Source organism: Parus major, chromosome 1, assembly GCF_001522545.3.
Source record: "Parus major isolate Abel chromosome 1, Parus_major1.1, whole genome shotgun sequence".
In the NCBI taxonomy this organism is placed as follows: Eukaryota; Metazoa; Chordata; class Aves; order Passeriformes; family Paridae; genus Parus; species Parus major.
In genome coordinates this window covers 61,332,290-61,357,594 of record NC_031768.1, presented here as the reverse complement: position 1 = coordinate 61,357,594, position 25,305 = coordinate 61,332,290, and the positions used below count along the sequence as shown (strand labels likewise).

Genomic DNA, 25,305 nt, shown 5'->3' with positions numbered 1-25,305 from the left:
TGGTGTTAAGCACCTAAAATGGCCATCACATTTTTTTGCCCAGCTTCTGCTGTGATTCCAGATTTTCTTTTTTCCTGGAGTAGTTTCAATATTCCATTTTTAGTACAGGAAGGTCTCACTCTAAGAAAAGTTCTGTCAATCACAGTAAGATTTCCATATCTAATAAAAATCCATTAGTTTCAATACATATTTATTTGGATAGGTACCATATGAAATCACCTAATATAAGAAAATCACTGACTATAAATCCTTTAAAAGCTATTTTATTTATCTTGAAAGGCGAGAAACTGATTAGTTGTATAAAATAATGTACATTTGATGTAAAGCCTTCAGTCTGATTGAACAAAAAAAATACATTGTCACAGTAAAGAAAGAATTAATCTGTTTAGATACTGGACTCTGTATCATCCCTCTACCCAAAGGACTGCTGTAATAGAGCTTACAGTCAGTGCACCCCAATGTTAACATATATCCTGTCTGTAAAACTGCAAAAAAGTGAGAAAATAAACATAAGCTACTCTGGAAAGTTCTGTACATTTTTCAGTAAGAAAGTTGAAGCCATACTGAGTCTAAAAAAACCCCTCAATATTATCTTAATCATTATCAGTTTTTTCTGCTCGTAGAAGTTCTAGGGTTAGCTTTGAATCAACACAAGAATGGATCTTTTAAAAACTTCCTACTGTAAGTACTCCAGGATCAGCTAAACAATCTGTAAATAGGCTACCTGGAAGACATTGGTTTAAAATGTTTGTGTCATGAATAGCATGCTTTTCTACTGTACCTGTTCTTAATTTAAGTAGCTGCAAAAGCTAAATTTCCTAAAAATGGGTAATTTTAAAGCAAGACAATTAATTTGCTTATCTTTTAATCCACTGGAAATAAAACATGTGCTTCTGTTAACTGGCTATTTTAACAAAATTTTATTGTTGCCAGAAAAATTCTAGTATCTGAATGATTAACTTACAAATAGAAAAGATGGAAAAAGTATTGAATGGTTTTGTTTTGGTTTGGTTTTTTGCCAGTAGCAACCATTCACAAGTTGCCCAATTCACTGCCTTTTCAGTAAAGGCAGATGGGTTTTTTCAACGTGGGTTCACCACGTTCAGGTTTTTGCAGATGCTGCAGTAAGGCAAATGGGAGATGCCCTGGACTTTTAGAGACCAGGCTGCTCCTACCTGAAACCCAGCTGGAGACACTCAGCTTCCAGCTGTTTCTCAAGCTGTTTGGCTTGGCTACAATTAGGTGAAAATTTGAAGAAATCAAGAAAATTCTATATCATTAGGATTTTGAAATCTTGTGTGTAGCAGGTATGGTTTAGGTTTGTTGTTCTGTTTGGTTTTTTTCTTTTACTACTTGAGATTTCCCAAGATAAGAAAGGGCGTATTGATTACTCTGCATATGGGAAGAAGCTTCAGCTTCTGGGAAGATTCAATGTGGGATTTTGGGATGCATCTCTATAGGATTCATACTCCATGAAATTCAAACTGAGGGACAGTGTAACTGCCCTCCAAAAATGACATTGAGGTGAGAGCTGGGGAAACAAAACTACAAAATGCCAAGTGTTGGTTTCAGTAGTAAGGCTACGAAGTGAGTTCACTTTGAATTCACGTTGTACTCCTGAGGTGAGACCCCTTCTCTGTAAGGCCCCCAGCTGCTGTCCAGATTAATTTATTGGGAATTTGATGTGCTAATTATGAACAGAGACAAAAATCTTTGCAGTGACTGGCCCAAAATTTTCAAAATTTGCAAGTAATGAAAATCTAAAAATCAAATCTAAGAAACAAAATTAGTGCATTTCAAATCATTCTAGCTAACATTCCATCTTTAGATATAACAAATTCAATCCAACGAGACTGAACTGGCTTAAATCAGTAATGCTGCAACAGGAAATTCAGACACTTTCCAAGACTTTTAAAAAATCCTCAAAAATATATAAATTAAATTCAGTGGCTTACATTGTATATATGCTACATCATAAGGCAAAGTATCACAGAAAACACTTAACAATTTAAAAAGTACAAATGCTTTCAACTAGCAGTTTGGAATAAAAAGCAACTAAAAAGGCAACTCTATTAATGAAGGCTGTAAAACAAAAACAATCTTAAGAGGGCTGGGAGGTGCAGCCCCTGGTCCTGAGAATCTCACTTTTCTTCACTGGCTGAGGTATCATTTCCATCATTCAGCTTCTGCTTTTGCATTCTTGTTCGAGTAGATGCTGCAAGAAAACCCAACAAACAAAAAGAATGAAAGATTTTCATCATAATTACTTTGGACTGATTATTGGAAAAATTTGTGATGACACAAGGAATAGAAGCACATTATTCTGTTGTAAACAAACCAAATCCCTCATTATAGGATGAACACCTAATTTTGCACTGTTTCAGCCATTCTTGTTCAATCTTACACATCTTATGAAATTCTTTCCACCTGTTCATTCCAGTTCTCATTATCTCTGTCCCTCACTGTGTCCATTTCCATCCTCCAGGCGGGCAGATGGTCTGTGTGACATCGGGAATCTCGCCTTGTAGCCAGGCCTGCCCAGGAATGCCTTTTCCCCTCAGTGGCACACACCAACACCACTGGGCACGAGACTGAGCTCTCCTTCTTAAACTCTGCCATAAGTAAACACTGAAACATTTTCCCTGCTTTAAAATAAAGGACAGGTGCCTGGATCCACACTCACACCTATCTTGATAAGCAATTAAGATAAGCATTAAGAACATTAAGAGTTCTTAATGGGCCAATCTGCTCAGCTGCAGAGCTCTGATTCTCAGAGTGAGAATGCCTAGCCAGGTCAAATGTGCTCCTTCTCATGAGTAGAAAATACAACTGAGATGTGGGGCTGGGGCTGTTTTGCTTTTCATGAGCTAGATTTGAATTTCATTTCAAAACAGAAAAGTGATCCCCATAAGATCTGAAAGAAATGCTGACCCACAGTAGAAGAAAAAGCAGTCTCAGACATTTCTGTATAAGAGCAAAGCAAAAAAAAACCTATGCATGGTTTTCCTGTGTACATAAATTTCCATTTTGTAATCTCCATTTCCAAGATTATATGCAGCAAGTACAAAAACTAAGCAAATTACCCAAATCACATTGGTGTTGAACAATGTTTTCATCTGAGTGGGCCCCAACTCTCTTATCCAATGCACTCAGTGCTCTGCAGATTATAAGAAAAGTAATACTCACTCATTTCTGCAAGCTTTTGTTGGAATTTTGACTCCTGGGGTAGGTGTTTGCTACAGAAAGAAAGCACAAGGTTAAGTTAATAAAATTAACTTTTTACCTTCATAACCTAAACTTTAAATCAAGGAGGGGGGTCTCTTTTTGACATCAAAGCATGTAACTGAGGAGCTTCATGCTTCCATCTCTCATTCAATAGAGCTGCTAAAGCTCCCAAGTTAACACAAGATAGGATGAAGGTCCCGAGACCCAACATATGCAAGACCTCTGAAAAGCCCAGGACAATCTCTCACCTTCCATCTGCCTCATCCTGCCCCTCTATGTCAAAGCGCAGCCTCTTCAGTGGCTTCGGGGCAGCAGCACCTACTTCTGCACTGCGCTTCAGCTGGCACTCACTGTTGCACAACATCTGGTTTATTTTTTGAAACTTTTCAGAAGTCTGAAGTGACAAGAAAATAGGGAAAGAATTGCTAATAAATCCTGAAACCACTCCAACTTTCCACATTATCCGCAAAAAATTAGGAGTTCTAAAACTCTGGAATTTTAAGAGCCCTTATCTTGTGCCAAAGCAACTAAAATAAAATGCAACACATTTTGAAGGTGAAGTCTGCATATTTGGAAAGGAGCTAACAGAACTTCCCTACATTAAATTATACTATATTAAATCAGATACACTCATTGGCCTGCTCTAGGGATATGAGCAGGCTATCCCATTCCCCCAAAAGTTACATGCATTTAAGAACAGACATCAAAGATGCTAAAACTCACCCCAAATGATTCTCCAATTGACACCAAAATTCTGTCAAATGAAGAAGAGAAGTTTAAGCTCCATTTAACAATGACAGAAGCACTGACTAATTTGCAGAGGTTAGCTCAAGGCATTAACAAGGTCTCTTCTCCCTCTCTCTCTCTGTGCTAACAGTGCAAATCCATACTGTGCTTTACTGGGTTGAGACATTTCTCATTGAGCCAGTGAATGCTCAATCACCAAATGAACCAAATCACACAGATGAAAATGAAATTGTGGCTTTAAAGAGTCAGAGGCCCCCATGGTCTGTCCTGTATCAGGAAGACCCTTCAGTGCTGGGTACCCAATCATCCTCTCCTCTCTACCTTTAGGTGTTTGCTAATCAAAATCATGCAGGTCTTCAGCCTAGAATACACAGTAACATTCAAACTGTTGTGCACAGTGGGATTCACTTGATCCTAGTCTGAAAAGCCACTGGAAACTGGCACATTTACTGTCATCCTCATCTGCTAAGAACTAGTAACCAACACTTGGAAATGTTCTGCTTAGCCAGCTAAACAAACATTTTGTTGCAAAAAAAAGTATTTTCCCTTTAAAGAAGCTTACAAAGCTCATCTGTGCTTTTCAGGAGTGTGATGCAGGGTCAAAGCCAACAACATTTAAGCAACAAGCTAAGGAAACTCCTCTCTGGTGGGGGGTAAAAAAAAAGAAAAAAGAGAAAAAAGCCAACAAAAAATCTCCTTGAGCACAACAGAAAAGCATTGAATGATGATAAAGATTCCAAATACAGGGCAAAAACTATTAACTGGAAAGTATATGATAGCCACAGACTACTGACAAACTTGACTGTGCAGTTTTCCAATTTGATTCCACTAAAATCCCCCAGGTGCCTTAAAAAAGAAATGCTTGTCAACAACGTACCTAGACCTTGGAGTCATCTTTGTGGGTGACTGAAACCCATCAGAGAATTTGTATGGGCTCTTCAGAGGTGAGATGTAGATGTTATTGCCAGCAGGGACACGCCGAGGAGAGTTGGAAAACTGATAAGGACTGCGAGGAATGTGTGGGATAGGTGACAGAGTGGGAGGCTATAAAAATAATAAAATAATAAAATAATCATAAGGTTTTATTGCCTATATATTTCTAGTCTGTTGAATAGTGAACAGAGCTAATGGCTTACCCTGCTGGAAGCATACTGCAAAATATTTGTTTTCAGCTTCTGCATAAACACTAAGTTGTAAAAGACTATGATGGAGTCATATTGTTCTTCCCGGATAAGAACACGTTTGAAAGTCTGCATAGGGTGAGAAAAAAGTCATACACAAATTTTTATTTTTTATTTTTTTTAAAAAAAAGGGAATGAAAATTTTATATTTGACAAACTCATAAAGTCTCTTAAAGTCTGTCTTAGATTAAGAGCTAGGATGGCACATGGGTTGTATGCAAGCCATTGTAACTTCTCTAAACTGCTGGGGATTTTTCCAAATATGCTTGAACACCAGTACAAGCACCTACTTCATTAACTGGCAGCCCCTTGGTGTGAACACAGTTCTAACATTTTCCAAATTTAAGAACTATTTGCTTTCACACACACGGGTCAAAAGGTCTAGACTACTGTGCATGCCTTGGAAGGCTAAAAAACTCATTACAGACCTGATGGGGATAAAATAGTTCTATCAGCTTGGAGACAAAAGTCTGGAGTTTAACCAAGATCCACAAATACACTACAAAAAATTCTGCCACTGAGAGGATGCTACAGTTCCATTAACTGGTGAGGGTTTTTCTATTGATTTCATTAGTGTGCTGTGCAAAAATTTCAGTACATTAAAGCTCCTGTGAAGAAAGGAACTTCTTCATGTTAGAATTAAGCCTGCAACTTTAATACATACACAGCTGTTTGATACAGAGCCATACATCTCTATTTGCTATCAAACTGTGTTTCTGTTGAAACCCTCTGTAGAAAGTCATCTGCTTCTCTTCCCTCAATGCTCCATGGAAGTTAGACAACTCAAAAACAAACTTGTGTTGTTTTTGAAAATCCTGTTAGCTCTAGACATAAATTTTTCATCTAGACTCTTAACTAGAAACAACTCATTCATAAACCATTATTACATATCTTTCAAAAGCTGGAATGAAATTTGCTTTCTGAGGGGAGTTACCAAACTATTTATGCAAGAAGTTTAAAAGAGATACTTGGTATTACAGTCAGCTTTCTCCTCCACAAAATAGAGATGCAGTGAAGCAGGAGTTTTCTTTTGTATGTTAAAGTGTAGTTTATTTTGATTTCAAGGGAAAATAATTATTTTTTAAGATTTTTATGGAGGAATAACATTAAAGAAATTCCATACCTCTTGATTTGTGTTGCAAAGCTCCTTGTATGCTGAAACTATTATTTTAAATCGAAGATCTACATTCTTTACTTTGCATATGCCATACATGGAACACATCATGATCTATTAAAGAAACAAGACAAGATAACTGAAAATGCAGCAAATTAATCCAGCTCTTCCATTTCAAATTAAGAAATAAGCTTTCTATTACTGATTGTGTTCTATAAACTAGCAGGCAACTGTACTTCATAAAGACTTCCAGAACATCAGCCAACATACTGCTACCTCCATTTCTATGTGACAAACAACTCGCTGGAGCTGATAGTACCTACTCAAATTCACACCCCATGCTGCAATTTTAGGGCAGAATAACAAAAACTTTATCAGCCATGCATGTTGTCTTCCCAAAGAAAATCACTGCACTTTCATGCAAATTATTAGAAATTTTGGTCTTTGTTATTTTGAAAATAGCTGAAAATGCCAATGCTTAAACTGAGATGACGGACTTCAGTCTAAACTAAGTCATCCTTTCAGTGACCAATAGATTAATAAAAACCTCAGAGTACAATTTCTAATGGTGAAAGAACATACAAGGAACATTTTGTTCAGGAGAGTCTTTTTTAAACTTTTAAAAATGCTTTTGTCCATGTTACCTGGTCCAGGTGCCTGTCTCTCATTAGCTCATACTCATTTTGCAGCGTGTGCTGGAAGAGGGTCCAGATCAAGGGTTCCAGGTCAGGATGTTCAGAGAGAAGGTGAAGGAACAAGGTGTGGAGTCGACGATAGGCCAGTAGATACACTTCAGAAACAAAGAAAAACAAACTGAAATTGTTGTAACAGGAATACACAAACTGAAAGGAATGTAATGCAGGAGGAACAGCATTGTACTGTTAACTGTCTCCAAGAAAAAAAAAATTACCAGACATTAAGTGAAGGTAGTGAAAGCCAGGCTCAAAATAAACAGAAAAGGTTTTCACACAAGAGACAGTGGACACATGAAAGCCACACCAAACAATGCTGCACACTTGTGTCTATGTCAATTCAAAAAGAGCCTGAACGAGCACCTGGAATGTGAATCTGCTGAGAGTTACTAAGCAGATACAGCACAAAAAGTTCAGAAACCCCCCAAGCTGGACAAAGAACAAGCCTGGAAAAGCACCAGCCATGTCTGCCCAGTTGTTCAACTTCACATGATATCTCTTTATGGTCACTGCTGGGAAAAGGATGCTACCACAGAAGAACCTCTGAGCCCATATAGACATTCTTGCAGCCAGGATAGGGAAGTTTTCTGTTTGAGCTCCTGGAGTGCAGAGTGCACGCAGTAACCACCTGCTGGCACCATTTTTCCCTTTCTTCCAAAGGTTTGCACGCTGTGCACTACAGATTCTACAACAAACTTTTCAGAAATGCTGAGTGCCAAAACCCGAAAAGGATAAAAAGCAAAAGATAACTTTGCAAAGTCGGTACATGTGGAAGGAACAAACCTTTCTTGTAGAACAGAGAAAGGGAGGTAGATTTCTGCGGTTTCTGTGTTTGGGGGGTCACAGCAGGTTGAACATCTGGAGTGGAAGTAGCACTTAGAGGAGGTCCAGATGCCTTCTTCTTAGGAGATTTCACAGGAGAAAGATAGCTGGAGGTTCAACATATATTAAGCATTTAATATCACAGGATGAAGGAACAATTTTATATGAATAATGCTTGCAGGAACTCTTCCCTCTTCCCCATTAGAAGAAATAAATTGGTATTGTGTCCTGCTATCCCCAACACCTGGTACAGGGACTTACTTATTCCTAGGCAAGTAATGTAACAGTTTACAATTACAAATTTGATAGAGCTGGGGAAAAATGTTTCAGCATTTGATTTAATTTTTTATGTATAATAAATATCTGCACATACAATGCTTTGACAAAACTTAAGTACCAAGCCTAAGAAGTAGGAAAACAGAACACAGGTGGATTTGAATATTAAGGGTGATATCAACTTCACATTTTCCTAGACCTCAGGCATTCACTTACAGGTCTGCAGCAGTGTGGTTATGCTGGAGAGGCATATTGAGAGAAGAAGTGGGTTCAGGCTGATCAGTTTGACCTTCTCGCTCTTTTGACTGCTTGATAAGATCAAACAGAGGCGACCCCTGGAACAATTATAGGAATCCTGCATTACACTAAGAACAGACAACAACTCTGAATGAATTTTGTTTCTTCTCTAAAGCCAGCCACCAAAATGTGAACCTTGACAGAAGATTAAAGCTTTGAAATACTTCAGAACACTCACTTGCAGCACTTTGCAAGATAAATTTTAAGCATTTAACTTTGAGCTATTAAATACATCAAACGCTTTTTTCCCTGTTTCAACAGCAGTCCATTAGATATAGGTTAACTGCAGATTTGAGACAGTTATATTAGTTGTATTCTAGAAGCCTTACTACTTCCTATTAAGGCTATTTCTGGAGAGTAATCAATACAAGAAAACACATAAAAGGTCACATTTCAAAAAACACAGAATAATACGAACAAAAAATACTCCCAATGCCCCCCAAAAATTCAAAACCAAACCAATCAACCAAAACCCAAAAAACTCCATCAACTACAGCTAAAGAATACCTCAGCCCATTGGTGACTGAAAGTTACTGCTGTACCTACTGTTAATCCATTTCTGCTACATCTACCCAATATTTTACATTTGATAGTGTATAAACCACAGTCACTTATCTGCACTGGGGACTATTTAGTGTCTGCAGTATCATGTTCCAGAGCCACCTCTGGAAAGAGTTAGAGTGACTCTGAATACACTAAAAGTCTCTGCCCTCATGGCCCAAAGCAAACCCTGTTTTGATTTGAGACTATCTATCAGTACTTGAACCAAGTCTTCTGGAATACATCTGAAACTAAGAGCTCAAGGTAGGAGGTGATGCAGAGAATGCAAGTGGAATGGAGGAGGTTCTGGCTGAAACCACATCAGTGCTTCTGCTGATGTTGGTAATAAACAGCAGTCCTGCAGAAGCAAAATCTCAGCCTGCTAGCGTGTCACACACAGTGTACAATTATGCTGAGACAGCAGAACCACATGGGAAAGTATCTTTACACCATATTCATAAATAAATTTGAAAGCACAGGGTTGATCGCTTGTGTTTGTTTTATTTTCTTTGAACAGGAGACTCATCTTTGAGTGCAATATTGCCTCTCAGCAGTGCAGCATCAGAACTCCTGAAGCAACAGAGGAACATTTGAGTAGCAAATATGTGCCTTCTTGAGAGTGGGAGGTGAGGGAAGCAGTATCCATAAGACTCAGGATGAAGTGGGCAAAACCAGACACGCAGCATTTTCCTCAAATGATCTTCCCAAAAGAGAGCAGTAAAATCTGTCAGCTCATTGCTCTGTACACAATGCTCTGTCTGATGGTTCCTGGTCTGTTTGATCTTCCAAATGCACATTTTTACTATTAAAATGCACTGGCACAGATGACAAATCTATAGCTATGAACAGGAATACAGCATGCATGTAAAGCATGCAGCATCACAAGGCTAAGGCAGTAAGAAATAGCTTAGTAAAACTTGACTATATTTACTAGAATTAAAACTAGCATTAAGACATTCCTTATTTAGACATATTCCTAAAAAAAGAACACTTTTTTTAAAGTGTACCAAATAAAAATTCAGAGTAACAAGATGAGAGTAATGAGATTTACAATTTTTCACACTGCAAATTTAAAATTATTATTTTGGCAATATCAGAACTCTTTCATCCATAGCAGAAAAAACATCAGTTACTGATTCATAACCATATAGTTGATTCTCCATAATTTCTCAACCAGTTCAGCTCTTGGCCTGGTTTGCATCATTTTTCCCTCCATTTAGCAGAGCATTCACTTCTCATTTGTGTCTGTCAGCATTGCCCTTGCTGGAAACACAGACACACAACCTCCATTTCTCATTCTTCTGGCCACTTGGCCTCTTCCTTTTTTATTATGCTCACCATCACTTCACTTTGCTCTGAGGAATCCTAATTTCTTTCCCAGAGCAATCATTGCTGAGATATCTTGACTAAGAGTGAACTCTACTTCATTCATGTCACGTTTTAGTTTTTTAGTGATTAATGACTGGAAAAGTATTCCTTTTAATGGAGGAGGAAAAGGGGTTGATAAAAGGGAATGAGGTCTAGAAAGAGAAGCAAAATTACTGTTGTTGAGTTAGCACTTGAGACCAGCAGCTCCAGGTCCTCTCTCAGCCCAGCTCCAATTTTGCTGACACTGTTCTGAATATAATTCCATTAGGTAAGATACAGGGGGGCACGGCCGTTTGCCACACACAGAAGGGATCTGCCTATTTCTGCATCATTTCACTCCTCTTCTACCTGCCAGTCTCAACAAGCAGCGAACCTCTATGGAAGTCAACTAAATCAGAAAGCTAAGAGAGAAAGCAAACCCAGATTTAAGTCTGCTCTGCAGAGAATCACAAACAGAGCCAGGACAAGCAGTAAGAACAGACAGGACAGCCACACCACGAAGGCCAGGAGCAGAGCAGAACACTGAGTACAAGATGCTGTGCATTTACTGACAACAACCTATTCCACAACCTGATTGGCACATGGAATTTCATCCGACAGGAATGCACAGAGCTCACTGCTGCTTTCCATCAGTTAGATGGGCTACATTCAGCAAGAGGACATTCTTTGTGTAGAAACTACCCACAGAGCCCAAACAGCAGCATACAGTGAGTCCAACACATCTCTTTTGGTTCCCACAAATACTAATTGACGCTGTGGTTGAAAAGGTGGCAAGACAAAGAGTGTGCTGCAACCCACCTGGCCCCAGCAGTGCAGAGCTGCCAGCACCAGCAATGGCAGAGTGTGAGAAAGCCCCGTTCAATGCAGGTCCCTGGGCAAACCACAGCCTTGTCAGCCCTGCAGCTGCACGAGCAGAAAGGGGTGATTTAGCTTTCAGACCTGGTGACATTTGAAGTGGCTGTTTTGTTGATCACCATTTCCACCTTCCTCTCAGACTTTAGGTGCAGCCCCCTCTGCTCTTTCCCCAGGGACCCCTACCACTCTCACGGGTACCTTTCCATGTGCATGGCCACATAGTTGGAGAAGTAGGTGCTGCACTGACATGACTGATGCCTCACAAAAACCCCTGTGTGCCACAATGCAGAAACACAGAGATGGGTTTTCTCAAGTGCAACTACCCCCCACACTGTAAAACTGATGGGTTTAATTAGAGCTGTGTCTCCTTTCTTTATACTTAAACATGAAAAACACTTCTATTCCATGAACTCAAAGTGCATTCTGCAGTGTGCAGGGCGTTCTCAAGCTTATCAGGGCAAACTTCGGCTTCAGTCCCACAATTTGATATTCAACACTCAAATGAGAGAAATGCAACATCATTAACCAGGCAATTACCAGTCCTCTAAGTAATAATCACAAAAGAACTTTAACCCTCAGGTCCAGCTTAATTGAACAGGAATGCTTATCAGGAACTCGTTTCTGAAGTAATGTTATTCACGCTATCTTTTACAAATTTCATATTGCTTTTTAAAGGTTTTAAGCAGCATTTAAGGTGAATAGGTCGCCTCCAATGCATTCCTTTAACGTGAAAGGAGATTTGCAGTTTCTACTTTAGTTTAATGGTCAGTAAGTGATTAATGTTACTAGATGCAGCCACAGAATCAATTTCACTAATTAAGCAAAATGCTGCTTTTCATTTGCGACCTCCCTGTGATGGCTACAGAAACCTCATTTTATTAGTGCAAAAAGTGAAAAAGCAATGAAGACTTAAAATTTCTCAGGGTCAAAAGGCCACTGGCATCAGAATGAAGAGTAAGACTGCAATTTGACTCAGTTCCTTCCCAAAATACCCAGGGCTAACTAACTCTCCAAGGCTAAACTCTGTGAATTAAGTAGGGCTTTGTTAAGAGTGGCCTTGCAGGATGATTCCCTGCAGCAATGCCTACATCACAAGCATCTGCAGTGATTTTTCCCCATCTGAAAACTTCTTTTATGGATAAAACAGGCAGAATTTCTTATTTGCTACTCTTTATTTGGCTACAGTGGAATTACAGGACACACAGGTGTTTCCCAGCTTCCCAATCTTTGTATTGGCTCTATCCCAACTAGATGGATTCCATGAAAAGATTTAAAAAAAAAAACCTAAATCCTTATATATAGGGAAGAGCCACCCTGGGGGTTTGGGCATACTCCACTGACCACAGAGGAAAAGCCCTGAGCAGCTTTACTCTAAACAGTGTTATTAGTAGTTCACTAATTAAAAAAACCTGTTTTGTCTTTGTTTTCCATATACTTCATGTTTTTGTTCTTGGCAATAATTTCCTAACATATTTTCAGGTTTTAGCTATCTGTTCACATTAAATTTTAATGCAGTGTTTAGCACTTAACCATGTATATATCTCAGTGCCAAGGTCTCTCGGCTGTTTGGTTTTTTTTTTACCTCGGGCTTTCTTTTTTTCTTTTGCTTGTTTTCAAGTTATTAAACCAGTCACTACAACACATAATGTTAAGACACATTCTTCTTCATAATGTCATATAAGATGGCAGTGATTTTGCAAGGTAAAACAAAGCCAGTTTAGAACTGACTGCTTTGGAATGGAAGTGCAAGGACTGGATCAGCACAAGTTATTTCCAACCCTCTTTCCCAAGGGAGAATTGCATGCCCAGAAAGTTGGCTTTTGCTTGCAACTGTGTTTTCAGAAGTTTTATGTGACAATTAGTTACCAGAATCCTGAAATAATTCAGACCTCCTAAAACAAAGTAGACTTCACAGTCTAAACTGAAAGAGTATTGATCATGAAAAAAATCAACAATATTAAGGATTGTGTCCTAATTTCACACATGTCGTATTACATAAATTATGTTTGTACCGGGGCTTGTTCTTACAAAATTTATGAAGAAAAACATTAAAACTACAGGGTTAATAGTTTGATTCATTTAAGAATACTGACAGATCTGCTTTTAACCCTTCACAGCGTGTGTATGTTCAATACAAGTCCTATTCTTACCCCACTCATCTTGAGCATTTAAGTCATCCAGCTTTGTGAGGATCAGCTTTTATTTAGTGATAAAGGTTCAAATTTCTCCAGAGAAGGAAAGCCAGGCTGCCACAGCCTGAATATATATCTTACACTTTGGATTTGCAGCATCATTTAAAGCAACATTCTCCTCACAGCTTTGTAATAACCTACTCTTCCTCAGAAGTCTCTGGAAAGACTTGGCAAATGTCCTTAGAAATCAGACGTTATTTCAGAATAATTAATATCATACTTTTCAGCCCCTCCACTCCTAAAATTACTTTTCACCAAATGCAGATCATTTAACCAATTCTCTATGATTCAGAGCGTCTCTTAGCGAAGGTCCATGCGACCCACCTCACTGCACAAGTGCTTCATGAAAATACCCTTCCTAGCAATGCAGAAGGAATTTTGTCAAAACACATTTTAACCATAAAGATGACGGACCTTCTGTGTCAACACAGTGACTAAAACTATAGTCTATGTTCGAGAATACTACACAGACCAGTGATAATGCTTGGCAAACGGGGAACTTCTGACACAGTTACTGGTTTGTGGCTCTGCAACCCATCACCGGTTGAATAGTGAAGGAAGAAAACAAACCCTGGTCATTAGGACTGCTCCTGTCTGCCAAGCCTGTGAGACTAACTTTTAAAAATCACTTTCAAAGGAATTTTGAAAGACAGTCTACAAGCAGAACTATGCTTTTATACAACTGTTTTATTTAAACTGCTCAAGATGACCCTGGGCAGACTGCTACTACACAGTTTGCAGCTCTTGCACCACTTCCTTCAGCAGTTTTACTGCCCAACTCACACCTGCACATGCAGGTACACAAAGCACTACAAAATATAATAACCTCTGCCTTTTTTTTTGCTGAACATTATCCAAGAAAATATAATTTTAGGCTCATTTGCCACATGTTTTTTTCCCCCTAAAAATTGCTATGAGCATCTTCCAGAGGGATCTGTATTCTGCCCTGGCAATGCTGCTGCTGCAGAAGCAATCTATATCTGAAGTAATTAGCAAGTTTATTACCTAGCTCCCAAGGCAGCCAGGCTTCAGTGTGAATAATTCTTGGACAAATCTCAAGATTTTTAGACCAGAGCCAAAGGTCTCAACAACAACTGAATCAATACCAGTTTCCTGCCACTCTCCACACAGGAAATTGTGTACAATAAACCAAACTCCATGTGATGTGAACCACTTGACTGTTGGAAATGACAATATATCAACAAAAAAAATCTTGATGTTGAAAATTTTTACAACAGCTTTAAGCTGTGAAAAAACTACAGGGTGTAAAGATTTTCAGCACAGGAAGTAGAGAAGAGATGCTTTAAAGGGACCAATATTTTAATTAACATCACACAGTACTAGACATAACAGTTCTATAGTTATTTCTAAGCAGGAAAAATTCTTACACTGGGGAGCAAAATAGCACTCACACGCTTACTTTCTTCAAAGGAACTTCTGGGTCACAAAATGCCTATCTTGGTAAAGACATTTTTATTTACATAAATATTACTGTAGCAATCAAATTGTCATACTATTGCATCACACTTTCTATCAGTTTCATTTACACAGTCCCAGTTCCCAAAACAGCAATTAAGAGTGGTTCTGGAAAATATTTTCACAAGTACAAGTGGAAACATGACAATAAAGTGCCTCTGAGACTTTTGGTTAAAGCCCATGATTCAGTTTCAAATTTTGTGTTCTTTCCAATTTCTCATTAGCTGGACAAATTTAGGTACAACGTACCATAAACAATTCTCTTATCAACCTAAAAGTGGTACGTGTGCCAGGAAACTTTGTAGACAGCAATTTTTGAAAGAGCAAGAGAATATCTTTTAAAAACATAACCAAGGAGTCAACCAACTATGGATTGAGCAAAAAAAGATTTAACAGATAATCTGCAGAGGATGTGACCAAGCTGCATGCACAGAAAGAACAATTCCTCAGGAAAGTTAATCCTAGGTAGGAGAACTTGTTACACGTCTTCAAACCATTAAGAGCAGACTGCTTGTGGTATTTAAAAGAAAAAGAAGACTACATATATCTTGCATTGTACTTCATATAATCCAGAAGAGAAAAATGGCACAAATTGGAGCTCCAAAAACAGTATGCCATGTTTTGTAACAAAACATGACAACGTGAGCATGAGAACCATTCTGTGTGATTGGATTTATCAACCAATTCTGGAAAACATTTCAATATGAAGGAAATTAGACATGACAAAGAAGAAAAACCTGAAGCTTTAACAAAACTATCTGTGTCACAACATTTTGGGCAGAAATCCTCCCTCTGAGAAGAGTTTTGATCTCAATTCAAGCCAATACTTTGTATGGCTATCATTATGGCATATCTCAGGCTCAGCTGGTCTATACCTTGGTATGAGCTTGAGGCAGACAAGACCTGGCAGCCACCCTGCTGTGCTTGGCTTTTGAAACAGAAGCACATGCAGAGCTACTGAGCACTCAGTTGGCAGAATTTAAGAAGATATTTCCAATTAAGCATTTCTGCCTTACAAGCAGTTATTTAACAATCAGTCAAAATGCAGTATAATAGAGGTAAGGAAGGTAGCAATGGAAATCAAACAAGAAAATTTCAAAAAAGGTCTTGAGCTATTACTTAGAGTTCATTAAAAAAAATACACTCAAAAAAACCCTTAAAAAACTCATTCTTTCCAAACTGAAAATAAATAATTCAATTTTGACAGTGTGATACACAATAGTATAAAAATCACTAGAAACACTCCAAACTCCTCAATAACTTGTCTTATCAGACCTGAAACAAAAACTTGGAACCACTGGTACCTATAGTTTTTTTTATGTTACACCTGTTTCATACTCGCTTTTTAGTAACTGTATACATCTTTTGCTTTATCAATTACTAAGTGTTTTTCCACTCTGCTTTCTCTCAAAGTGGCTAATTTCAAAGCAGCTAATTCTGAGGCAGATCACAGAATGAGCTGGGGTTGGAAGGTCATCTAGTCCCTCCTTCCAGAGACACGTTTCACCAGATCAGGTTTCTCAGAGCCCCATCCAGCCTGGCCTTGGACACTTCCAGGGATGGGATATTCACAGCTTCTCTCAGCAACCTGTGTCAGTGCATGCCACCCTCACAGTAAAGAATTTCCTACTAATATCTGATCTAAACCCAACCTCTTTCAGTTTAAAGCCACTTCCCTTGTCCTGTCACTACATGTTCTTGTTAAAAGATGTAAAAGATACTACAGAGCTTTCTATTAAAAAAAAAAAAAAAAAGAAAGAAAAAGTGCTGATCTCCTTACCATCCCAGTTTTTTTCTGGTTATTCCTTCACTTCCCACCACTCATCTCAAGAGTAATTTCACTGATCTATAGCATTAGTTGGCTTCCATAACTACAAACTGTAAATTTGTATAATCATATAAGAAACAATGCAAGAATTACTATGTCATCAGAATTACTTGGTCAGCATTAGCTTTGCATAAATCTGAAGCAGAGAAATAATTGTAACTATTATTGTTAAATGTAAGAGTATCCCTTAGCAAATGATGGGAGTCAGAGGTATCTTACACTAAAACGTGGAATATCCATGATTTTATTCTAGGATCCTTAAAAAGAAGACTAAATAAACCTTAAAACAATGCAATATTCCTGCTTTAATTTTTTTGTAAGACCAAAATATGTAGCTGAACTAGCAAAGAGGGGCAAAACCAACAAAAAGGTGCAAAAAAAATCTAAACAATTTATTTAAGATCTAAGCGAGTGTGTGGATGTGGTAAATGCAGACCACACATAGACCACATCAACATCTGCAAGAAGTTTGAGCTCACATTTCTGCAAACTAGGCTAGTATTTTTTTCAGAAAATAACATAAGATGTGATATTCAGTGCCTTTTCTCATGGCAACACAAGAATCTTTTATGAAGACTGCTCAGTGATGGCCAGCTCAGACTCTGGAAAAGCACACTGGAAGGTGTAACATTTCCCCCTTGGATATTTAGAGCAAAATCATGTGGGATATTAGAGAACCACAGAATGGTTAAGGTTTGAAGTGGGGCATCTGGTCCAACCTCCCTGCTCCAGCAGGGTGTTTAAAACAAAATGCATTTCTGTTTGGATGAATTCACAGGGATCTAGGAAAGCATTTATCTTCTTCAAGGTTTAAGATCTACCTACAGCTATAAAAAGATAAAGAGCACGTTTGGTTGGTTTTTTTTTTCAGAACACCACAAACCAGATCCACCCCCCCTTTCACATTTGAGTAGCACCAATGCAGAGAGCTCCCTCGCCACGGGAAACCTTTGTGCTGCACATCTGTGCAGCGAAGGACCCACACTCAGCATCCCACCTGCAGCCCTTCTGCCCACCCACTGTGGAACGTGAAGCCAGAACTTGGGTTGGAGGCTTTGTACAAGACTCAGTTGCCTCAGAGAGGCTCTACAACAGCCATGCTGAGAAGCACACACCCAGCTGGGAACTAAAAAAAGAAGTCTTACCCAGCCAAGGCACAGGCATGTGGGTCTTGGGCCTTCATAAAGATAATGAGGAAGCCAAACTTCCTTTTAAAATGACATTTCAAAAGAAAGGATTTGAAAGACTGTCAAGACTTTTGATGCCTCCCTTTTTTCTTTTTGGTGCTGAGATTCTCCCAAGTAGGGAGTGGATTTAAAATCAAGAAAATTTCATGGCCTCTGCTCCCGCCTTCCTCTGTGCAACACCTGCTCCTTTTAATTATATGACCTTGGCATATAATTTAAAACTGCATTATGTATATAGAAAGAAGGTATGAGACTCTCCCTGAAGGAATAAATCAGTGACATTAGGCAATACATGAAGAGTACATAGCAATAAAGCAGTAAAAGTGACTTAGGTGATAAGGTGCATTCAATTATTAAATGATCAAAACATGTTTCCTCAATCTCATTAAATTACAAATATCCTGCTAGAAAACACAAATGAAAAATGTGAAATCCTTCAATAACAATATGCTTTTCTATCAGAGCTCTGCATGTTTATTGTGAGAAACTCTTTGTCATTTGTAAGCAAAGCAAAACCCAAGTTCAATGTTTGAGGCAACCACTATGCTCTGCATCCCAATTAGTGAAAATTTCAAGCCTTTTGATCCTAGTTTTTCTCCCTTAAATTTAAGGAAAGCTTAATCAGCTTCTTAAAACTTTTCTTTTACTTCAATCGGACTTTTTGGAAGAAACTTCAGTGAAACATATTCCTGCAGAAACCCTACCTTTTGCCAGTGTTTTCCAACAAAAGCATTTCAAAGTCTCTCTTCTAGTACTACCAATCTGGCTGTAGCATCTCTTTTAGCAATTTCAAAATGGGAGCTCACCAAGCAGTGTTTTAAAAGGCATCATATGCTCATTTTAAGTCTTGACCACTCCGTGAACTGCCATTGTGCATGATTTAATCAAAATACTTCACCTCTGTTTCACTGAAGTTACAAACAACTACATTGAACTTACTGTTTACTTCCTGTGGGGTAAGCAAATGCAGGAAGGTTGGGATGACTGGGAAGATTTCCTCTCCTGACAAGGGATTTTAAAGTGCTGAGCTTATAGAAACCCCCCCAAAATGTTTTCCTTTAGCTCTCAAGCTCCAGAGTGTGTAAAGGTCTCACATTACATAGACAATAATGCAATTCCAAGTTCTGTTCAATTTTACAGCTTCTCATATTTGCTCTAGAAAAAACAAACCTGAACTGAGCTCAGACATTTCTCCTAAACTTGCCTCTCACACTTACACATGAAATTAAGATGTCATAGCTCTCATAAATTTAGGTTGCATTTTAATCAGGATAACCTGCCTCAGAAAATATAAAGAATAAAAGGAAGACTTAAAAACACAAGCTGACCTTGAAATTTCACCACATTGCTTCTGGTAAAGAAACAGATCATTTTCACACTGACTTAGGTATATATACTTTCATTTTTCTGTGCATCTATATATACACCTGATATTTCAGAGAATGATGGAGAAAGTACACATGGAAACAGTTGTCAAATTTAAAGGAGTTACTCTGAATGCACTTTAACTCTGCTTTCTTTACCTTCACAGTAAGGAAAATGCTTTTTGTTATTGTGGGATATTGTGTTATGGGCAGCTCCACTGCCTTCACCATAAACATACTGGTGTCAGACTCACAGGGAAACCATAACCCAAAGTGTGCCCACAAACACGGCAGAACAGCAGCCAGAAGTCTTACATAAAAATGACTTGTTAAGAAAAGCTCATACAAAGCACCTCAACTAAGGTACTTCAATCCAGTAGGAATTCTACTGTGTAGATTTCTGTATTTTTTTTTTCTTGAGTATCTAACAGGTTCTTTATTTGTCATTCAGTGGGTATTTTCTATAGCTACTCTGAAGCATAGAAACCAATGACTGAGCTACACCAAAAACAGAGCAGGTTTTATCATTTACTTCCAAGGAAACAAGAGGCTGCAAATTAATGCATTTCTGAGGTTAGACCCACAAATTACAATCTCAGCCTGAATCCATCTTCCTGCTACCTGACTCTCTGCTTTGTCTATTTTAGCTGCAAGTGATATTGAGGTACTTGTAGTGTATTTATTCGTCTGTGATTTTCCAACTCTCTAGACCGGTTGACCTGAGACAATGAAAACAAAAACCAATATCAAGAGTGAAGAAGGCAGTTGGTCCAAAGCTTCCAACACCCTGAAACCAGTAAGAAAACCTACAGCATCTTCAATGTACTCTGGATCAGATATTTGTCTAGAAAGCTGTCATCCTTTATCATCCCTATCAATCTCATGTAAGAAAGTATGACTATGCATACTATATCTGTATTACTGCTCATTTTTATCCTCCTTGGTGGAAAAATCAATTAGGCATACATGGCTCTTTTATTACATTATAAATATCATTTTTCCAAACAGTTTACATGAAAATAAATTATAGGGTAGTAGACCAGGAGCACAGATCTCACTCTTGAGCTTAGCTGAGGCTTTTAAACCTCACACCACCAAACACTAGGCTAATGTCTGGCCAAGAGTCAAAACAATACAGATCTGAAAGCCTCAGTGTTGAACACTGCCACAACACTTCCACCACAGTTTCACAACTGGCTTAAATCAGTTTAAGCACTACTCCAAGTAACACATCTGCACTTTTTGCCTCACCCCTTGCTTCAGCATTAGCACAGCTAGCTGTAATTGCAAATTATGTAGTTGTTAAGATTAGTTTTAAACCAAATAGGTGTCCTCATTTGCTGACTGCATATGTACACACAGCACAAGGGAAGAAGCTGAGAGGCTTAAATGGACAGTAGTAGGATTACTTTGTGCAACAGACCACATTTAAACTGTTTAAATCAACCATAAGAACTGTATCAGAACCCAAGGAATTCAAGAAGTACAGAGAAAGTTAAGGGAGTATTTGTGAGCAGAAGAAGGACCTTCCACAACAGGTACCTCATACCTACTGAACCACCACAGACGACAGCTGAGGAAGTTTGGCAAAACCCAGAGACTCGAGCATGGGGTGTAGTGCAGGACATTGTAGGCTGCACAACACTACTGGGAGCTTCCTCTGCTGTTGGAAATGGAAAAATAGAAACTTTCACAGATGCTGAAGGGTTCGATCTGCAGCCTTGGAAAGAGCTTGGGTTAATGTAATGATGAAGGTGCACAGACATTGGGTAGAGAAATTATAAACTTAGGTTCCTATAGTTATAAGTAAGAATATGCCTAGAGTAGGTAAGAAATTATATTAGGTAAAATAGTTTGAGGTTTAAGCTGTAATAGTGTGAGTTATGGAGTAGGTTAGAGATCCAGGAACTGAAGTAGAGGGGTATGTGAGTGTGCCAGCTTATTGGCTAAGAGACAGATGCAGTGCAGCAAAATTAAGTAAAGGTGATAGGTTAATAAGTGAAAACAAGTCTTGTGTCAACTCCTACTAGGCCAAAATGTTATATATTGCCATGCAAAGAACAAACTCGTGACTAGCTTGAGCTATGGCTGACTTGTTGCTTCTCTAAATCTCACACCTTCAGACTGACATCTTATCTGGCTACTTGAGCAATAAATCAACTCAAAGCAAGGTGGTCCCATGCCTCGTTCTTCACCTCGACACTCTGCCACTTCCACTGGAGGAGCAAACCACCACTGCATGGATATCATACCAGGAACTGCAGCACAAAGTTTTTGTTCTCAGTGTAGTGCCTTTTTCTGAGGCTAAATACATTATCACAGAATGGTTTGAGTTGAAAAGGACTTAAATATCACCTAGTTCCAAAACCCTTACCACCAGAGGCCGGGACATTTTTGCCTAGACCAAGTGACTCAAAGCCCCATCCATCCCCCCTGGGCTTGAATACTTCCAGCTTTCTTTCAGAGGGCTCACTGCCTTACTTGAAAGGATAAAAATCCCCCATAACAAGAGCACTTCCTCAGGGCATGAGATGTGGGTTCCAGCCTCCCTTCTCCTGCTAGGGCCAAATTAATGCCTCCCAGAAAAACACCTTACCACCTTTCCAGGAAGGTTATTAACAGAGATTCATTGCAAATGGATCATTTATGTTTTGCATTTGAGAGCATCGGTCCAATTTCTCCAAGATTGCTGCAGAAAAAAATTTAATTATCACATGAGAAGCATGACCTTTGTCCATCCTCCAAAGTTTTGACATTTCCTTTGCTATGTTCTTGGTATTAGCTGATTGCCACATTGAAGAAGCAACTGCTAAATGTGGTCAACAGTGCAGTAAAATGGTTCAAAAAGCACCAAATTGGTTTCATAAAACTTCGGGATATGGGCTGGAAGGAAAGAGCAGTTGTAAGGGAAAGTCAGCTGAAGTATTTGTAATTGCTGTTTACCAGTACTAATGATATGCTAAATAATCATTTAAGTGATCTTATCATGCAGAATTTAAAGAGGTTATTTGCTGACTTACACATTTAGAAAGTAATAGTTCTTTCCATTAATCAAGCCTGAGTTCTGCTTTTTGGCAGCAGTTTTCCCCTGACAAGCATTTTCATGTCAGTATTTATCTAAACTAATTAGCTTACCAGCCTGAATAATTCTTATGAAACTTCTCCCCACCACCCCCCCTTAACTTCTTATGTTCCGGTTTTGTGAATGAAACCAAATTAATATCATGGGGTTTTGGTTATTTTAAACAATATGGACTCACATAAATATTATTGAATGACTGTGGTAAATTCTTTCAGTAACTTCTTCATGCTATAGTTCATAAAAAGCAGTATAGGAATGTGATTGTGGGCTTTGTGCTGCCTCTGACAAGCAGAGGTTAAAATCCTCTGTATATAAAGTCAGAGGCCTCCATTCAGCCAAAATTGAGACTGTAAACACTGGATGCAGTATTTGCAAGTAATTTGGCATGAAAATAAAACATATCCTCAAGAACCAGTGCAGTAACACTGGAGTGTTACTGACACTGCAGGAATCCTGACACAGAACCAGACTACCTTAATCCTGCCCAGAGAACATATGTTGGGTAAAAACTTATACTAAAGATAAGAAAAATAGTAAGCAATTGCTTTAGAACTACACAAATTACAGATGTTCTGTTACCCCAATCATTTCACCCCCTATGCTTGGAAGAGTTTCTAAACTAATTTATGAGGTTTCTTCTTTCCTATAATTCCTAATATTTGCTTACTATAACAAATTATTTTTTAATTAATTTTAGGTTTTTATAAAACAGTCATGTTCTGCACTTGAGAAGTCTTTTGAGTAAAAAAAATTAGCCATGGAACATCTGGCAAACTTCTGCCAACTCAAACTGAATTTTTAATCCTTGGATTTAGAAAGTATAAGAATGAGTAGAGCCAGAACTTGTCACACTGTTTGGGAAAGGCATCTAACTTATTTCCTGCATCTACAGCAGACAGAAATTTCAAGTATTGATGTTATTTCAATCATGTTTGCAGAGTAACTGAATAAACACTTTTTTTAAGTTAGAAAAAAATACAAATGGGAGTTTAGGAACTCAGGCATTTTGTTCAACTTAAGGCATTTCTATTCCTACCTGACATTTTAGAGATTCCCTTCATTCTATTCTTATCCACTGATAATCACATTGTTAAGATTGTTCATAGTCTTTTTTCCATTCTCCTTCCTGCTGAAGAATATCAACATTCACTTTTCAAGCTTCTAATCTCTATGACCCTTTCCTTCACTGTTTAGTCCATCCCTTTTAAACCAATCAATCCACAGATTAAAGCTAGAAAAGATTTCATGTTATCTAACCTCAACTAGCCTTCCATGAGATCAACTAGACTTACACCATCAACCCAAGAGTAAGGGGGAGTGGGGAAATACTCCAGCAGCCTAAAAACTCATACAGAAGGAGAGAAATTGTTTCCTCTATCTACAAGCAGGAGAGGAGCAGTTGTGTCTCCTGTAAAAGAAACTGAAACAATTTCAAAGAGGAAAGGGAAGCATTTCAGTCGCACAAGAAGGAAGAAGTCTGGAATTCTATTCTGAACTTCCTTTTCCCTTTTGAAGCAATCACATAACCAACTTTTACTTGTAATTTGTATGTGTGATTCCATATGCATTAAGCTAACAAGTTTCCTGACATGGAGGAGCCTTTAACTGCCTCTGCAACAGTCACGAGGGATTAGGCTGGCTAGATAAAAATACTCTGTACATCCTACATTTTATAATGCTCATTTGAAGGCTTGCCTGCCACACCAACATGGGAAAAAAAGGGAATTTTCAGTGCCATAACACTTCACTTGATCTCCATAGGTGGAGACCATCACCACATTTTAAGAGAGAAGTGAGCCACTTCTCAGAAGCAGTCTTAGAGTGACTTTGGGGTGGCTGAGCAGGCAGCCTCAAAACACAGCTGAGAAGGTCAAAACACCCAGCCCTGCTTCCTCTGTATCTATTTTTCCAGAAACTTATGGAGGTGAAACAAATGAAATGTCTTAACTCATCCTTTTGTTTGTCTGGAATCTAATCTAAAAATACAAAATTTTAATCTGTCTATATTTTTGTCACATTCAATAGCCACTGTAATTATCTCAAGATGATATTTAATAGAGGGTTCTCCATCCAAGGGCTTCAAACTATATTTAGCAATAAAGACAGCCACACATCCCAGTGTGGAAGTGAACAAGTTCTTATTTGGAGGGAAGATTGAGGACCAAGTCATAGAAAACTTTGCCAGGATTGGAACAGAAAATTTGTGGCACAGCCAAAAAGATTTCCTGGCTCTCAGCCCTATTTCTCAACCATAATAAACTCCTTCCAGTACATGCACATGTTCAAAGAGAAACTCTAGTAAACAGACAAAAAGAGAAAAGGAAAAAAAAAAAAAGCTAAAATCCATCAAAATAGCTAGCTAAATAATAATACTTAGATCAAAGTAAATATTGTTCTGCCAAGGTTTGTCTTCCCTGCACCAAGACAGCACAAGCTCTTCTGCATAAGACTGCTTAAGCCAAGTGAGAACAAATGCCTGCACCATGATGCAGGTGCCACTCTGAAAGTAGTAACATTTCTTACTGCATAATGGTCTTACACACAGCATTTTGTGCACCTGACAACCCTCATTTAACAGTGCATACTCTGGCCTTGGAAATCCTGTAATAGTTTATTATAATGCTATTAATGTTGGAGTTGCTTTTTCCCCTCTAAGCAGCCTTCAGTATTAGCATTGGCACTGACTGAATGCAGTACATTAGACAAATTCAAATGCATTTCACCTTTGACCACAACTTTGGTTTAATTCCAGCTCTGAAGATGAGGGTACCACCAGAGGAACATACAACACCGGTCTGCACAACTCCAAAAGCTTGGAAGCCTTCAAATACTTGTTTTATTTCAGTGAAATGTTTTTTTTTGCCACTCAACTTGGACTTCTGAATTTAAGGGATCCTGCCCCCTATGTCTTAGATAACAGCAAGTAATAAGCTCTATGGCATCCTGGGGAGGAAGGAGCAGTGTTCTACAGCCATTCCCCTAGCACACTGCTAAGGTTATAAGCACTTTTCCTTCTGAACCCCTGTGGTGGAGCAGGTTTGCCACACAAATCCAAAATT

The 25,305-nt window shown here is 38.5% G+C and overlaps 1 protein-coding gene across 2 annotated transcripts in view; it reads right to left on the bottom strand.

Annotated features, from left to right (window-relative positions):
• Positions 1 to 247: 247 nt before the first annotated feature.
• The window catches only part of RB1 (RB transcriptional corepressor 1), a 71,140-nt gene continuing 46,082 nt past the window's right edge, over positions 248 to 25,305 (bottom strand). For both annotated transcript variants that reach the window (XM_015624520.2, XM_015624531.2), the window contains exons 17-26: positions 8,274 to 8,392; positions 7,743 to 7,888; positions 6,912 to 7,057; positions 6,277 to 6,381; positions 5,109 to 5,222; positions 4,850 to 5,016; positions 3,949 to 3,979; positions 3,474 to 3,619; positions 3,187 to 3,236; positions 248 to 2,215 (exon numbers count right to left, since the gene is read on the bottom strand). In XM_015624520.2, coding sequence (XP_015480006.1) covers positions 2,142 to 2,215; positions 3,187 to 3,236; positions 3,474 to 3,619; positions 3,949 to 3,979; positions 4,850 to 5,016; positions 5,109 to 5,222; positions 6,277 to 6,381; positions 6,912 to 7,057; positions 7,743 to 7,888; positions 8,274 to 8,392 — 1,098 coding nt within the window. In that variant the 3' untranslated portion in view covers positions 248 to 2,141. The remainder of the gene's footprint in view (positions 2,216 to 3,186; positions 3,237 to 3,473; positions 3,620 to 3,948; positions 3,980 to 4,849; positions 5,017 to 5,108; positions 5,223 to 6,276; positions 6,382 to 6,911; positions 7,058 to 7,742; positions 7,889 to 8,273; positions 8,393 to 25,305) is intronic.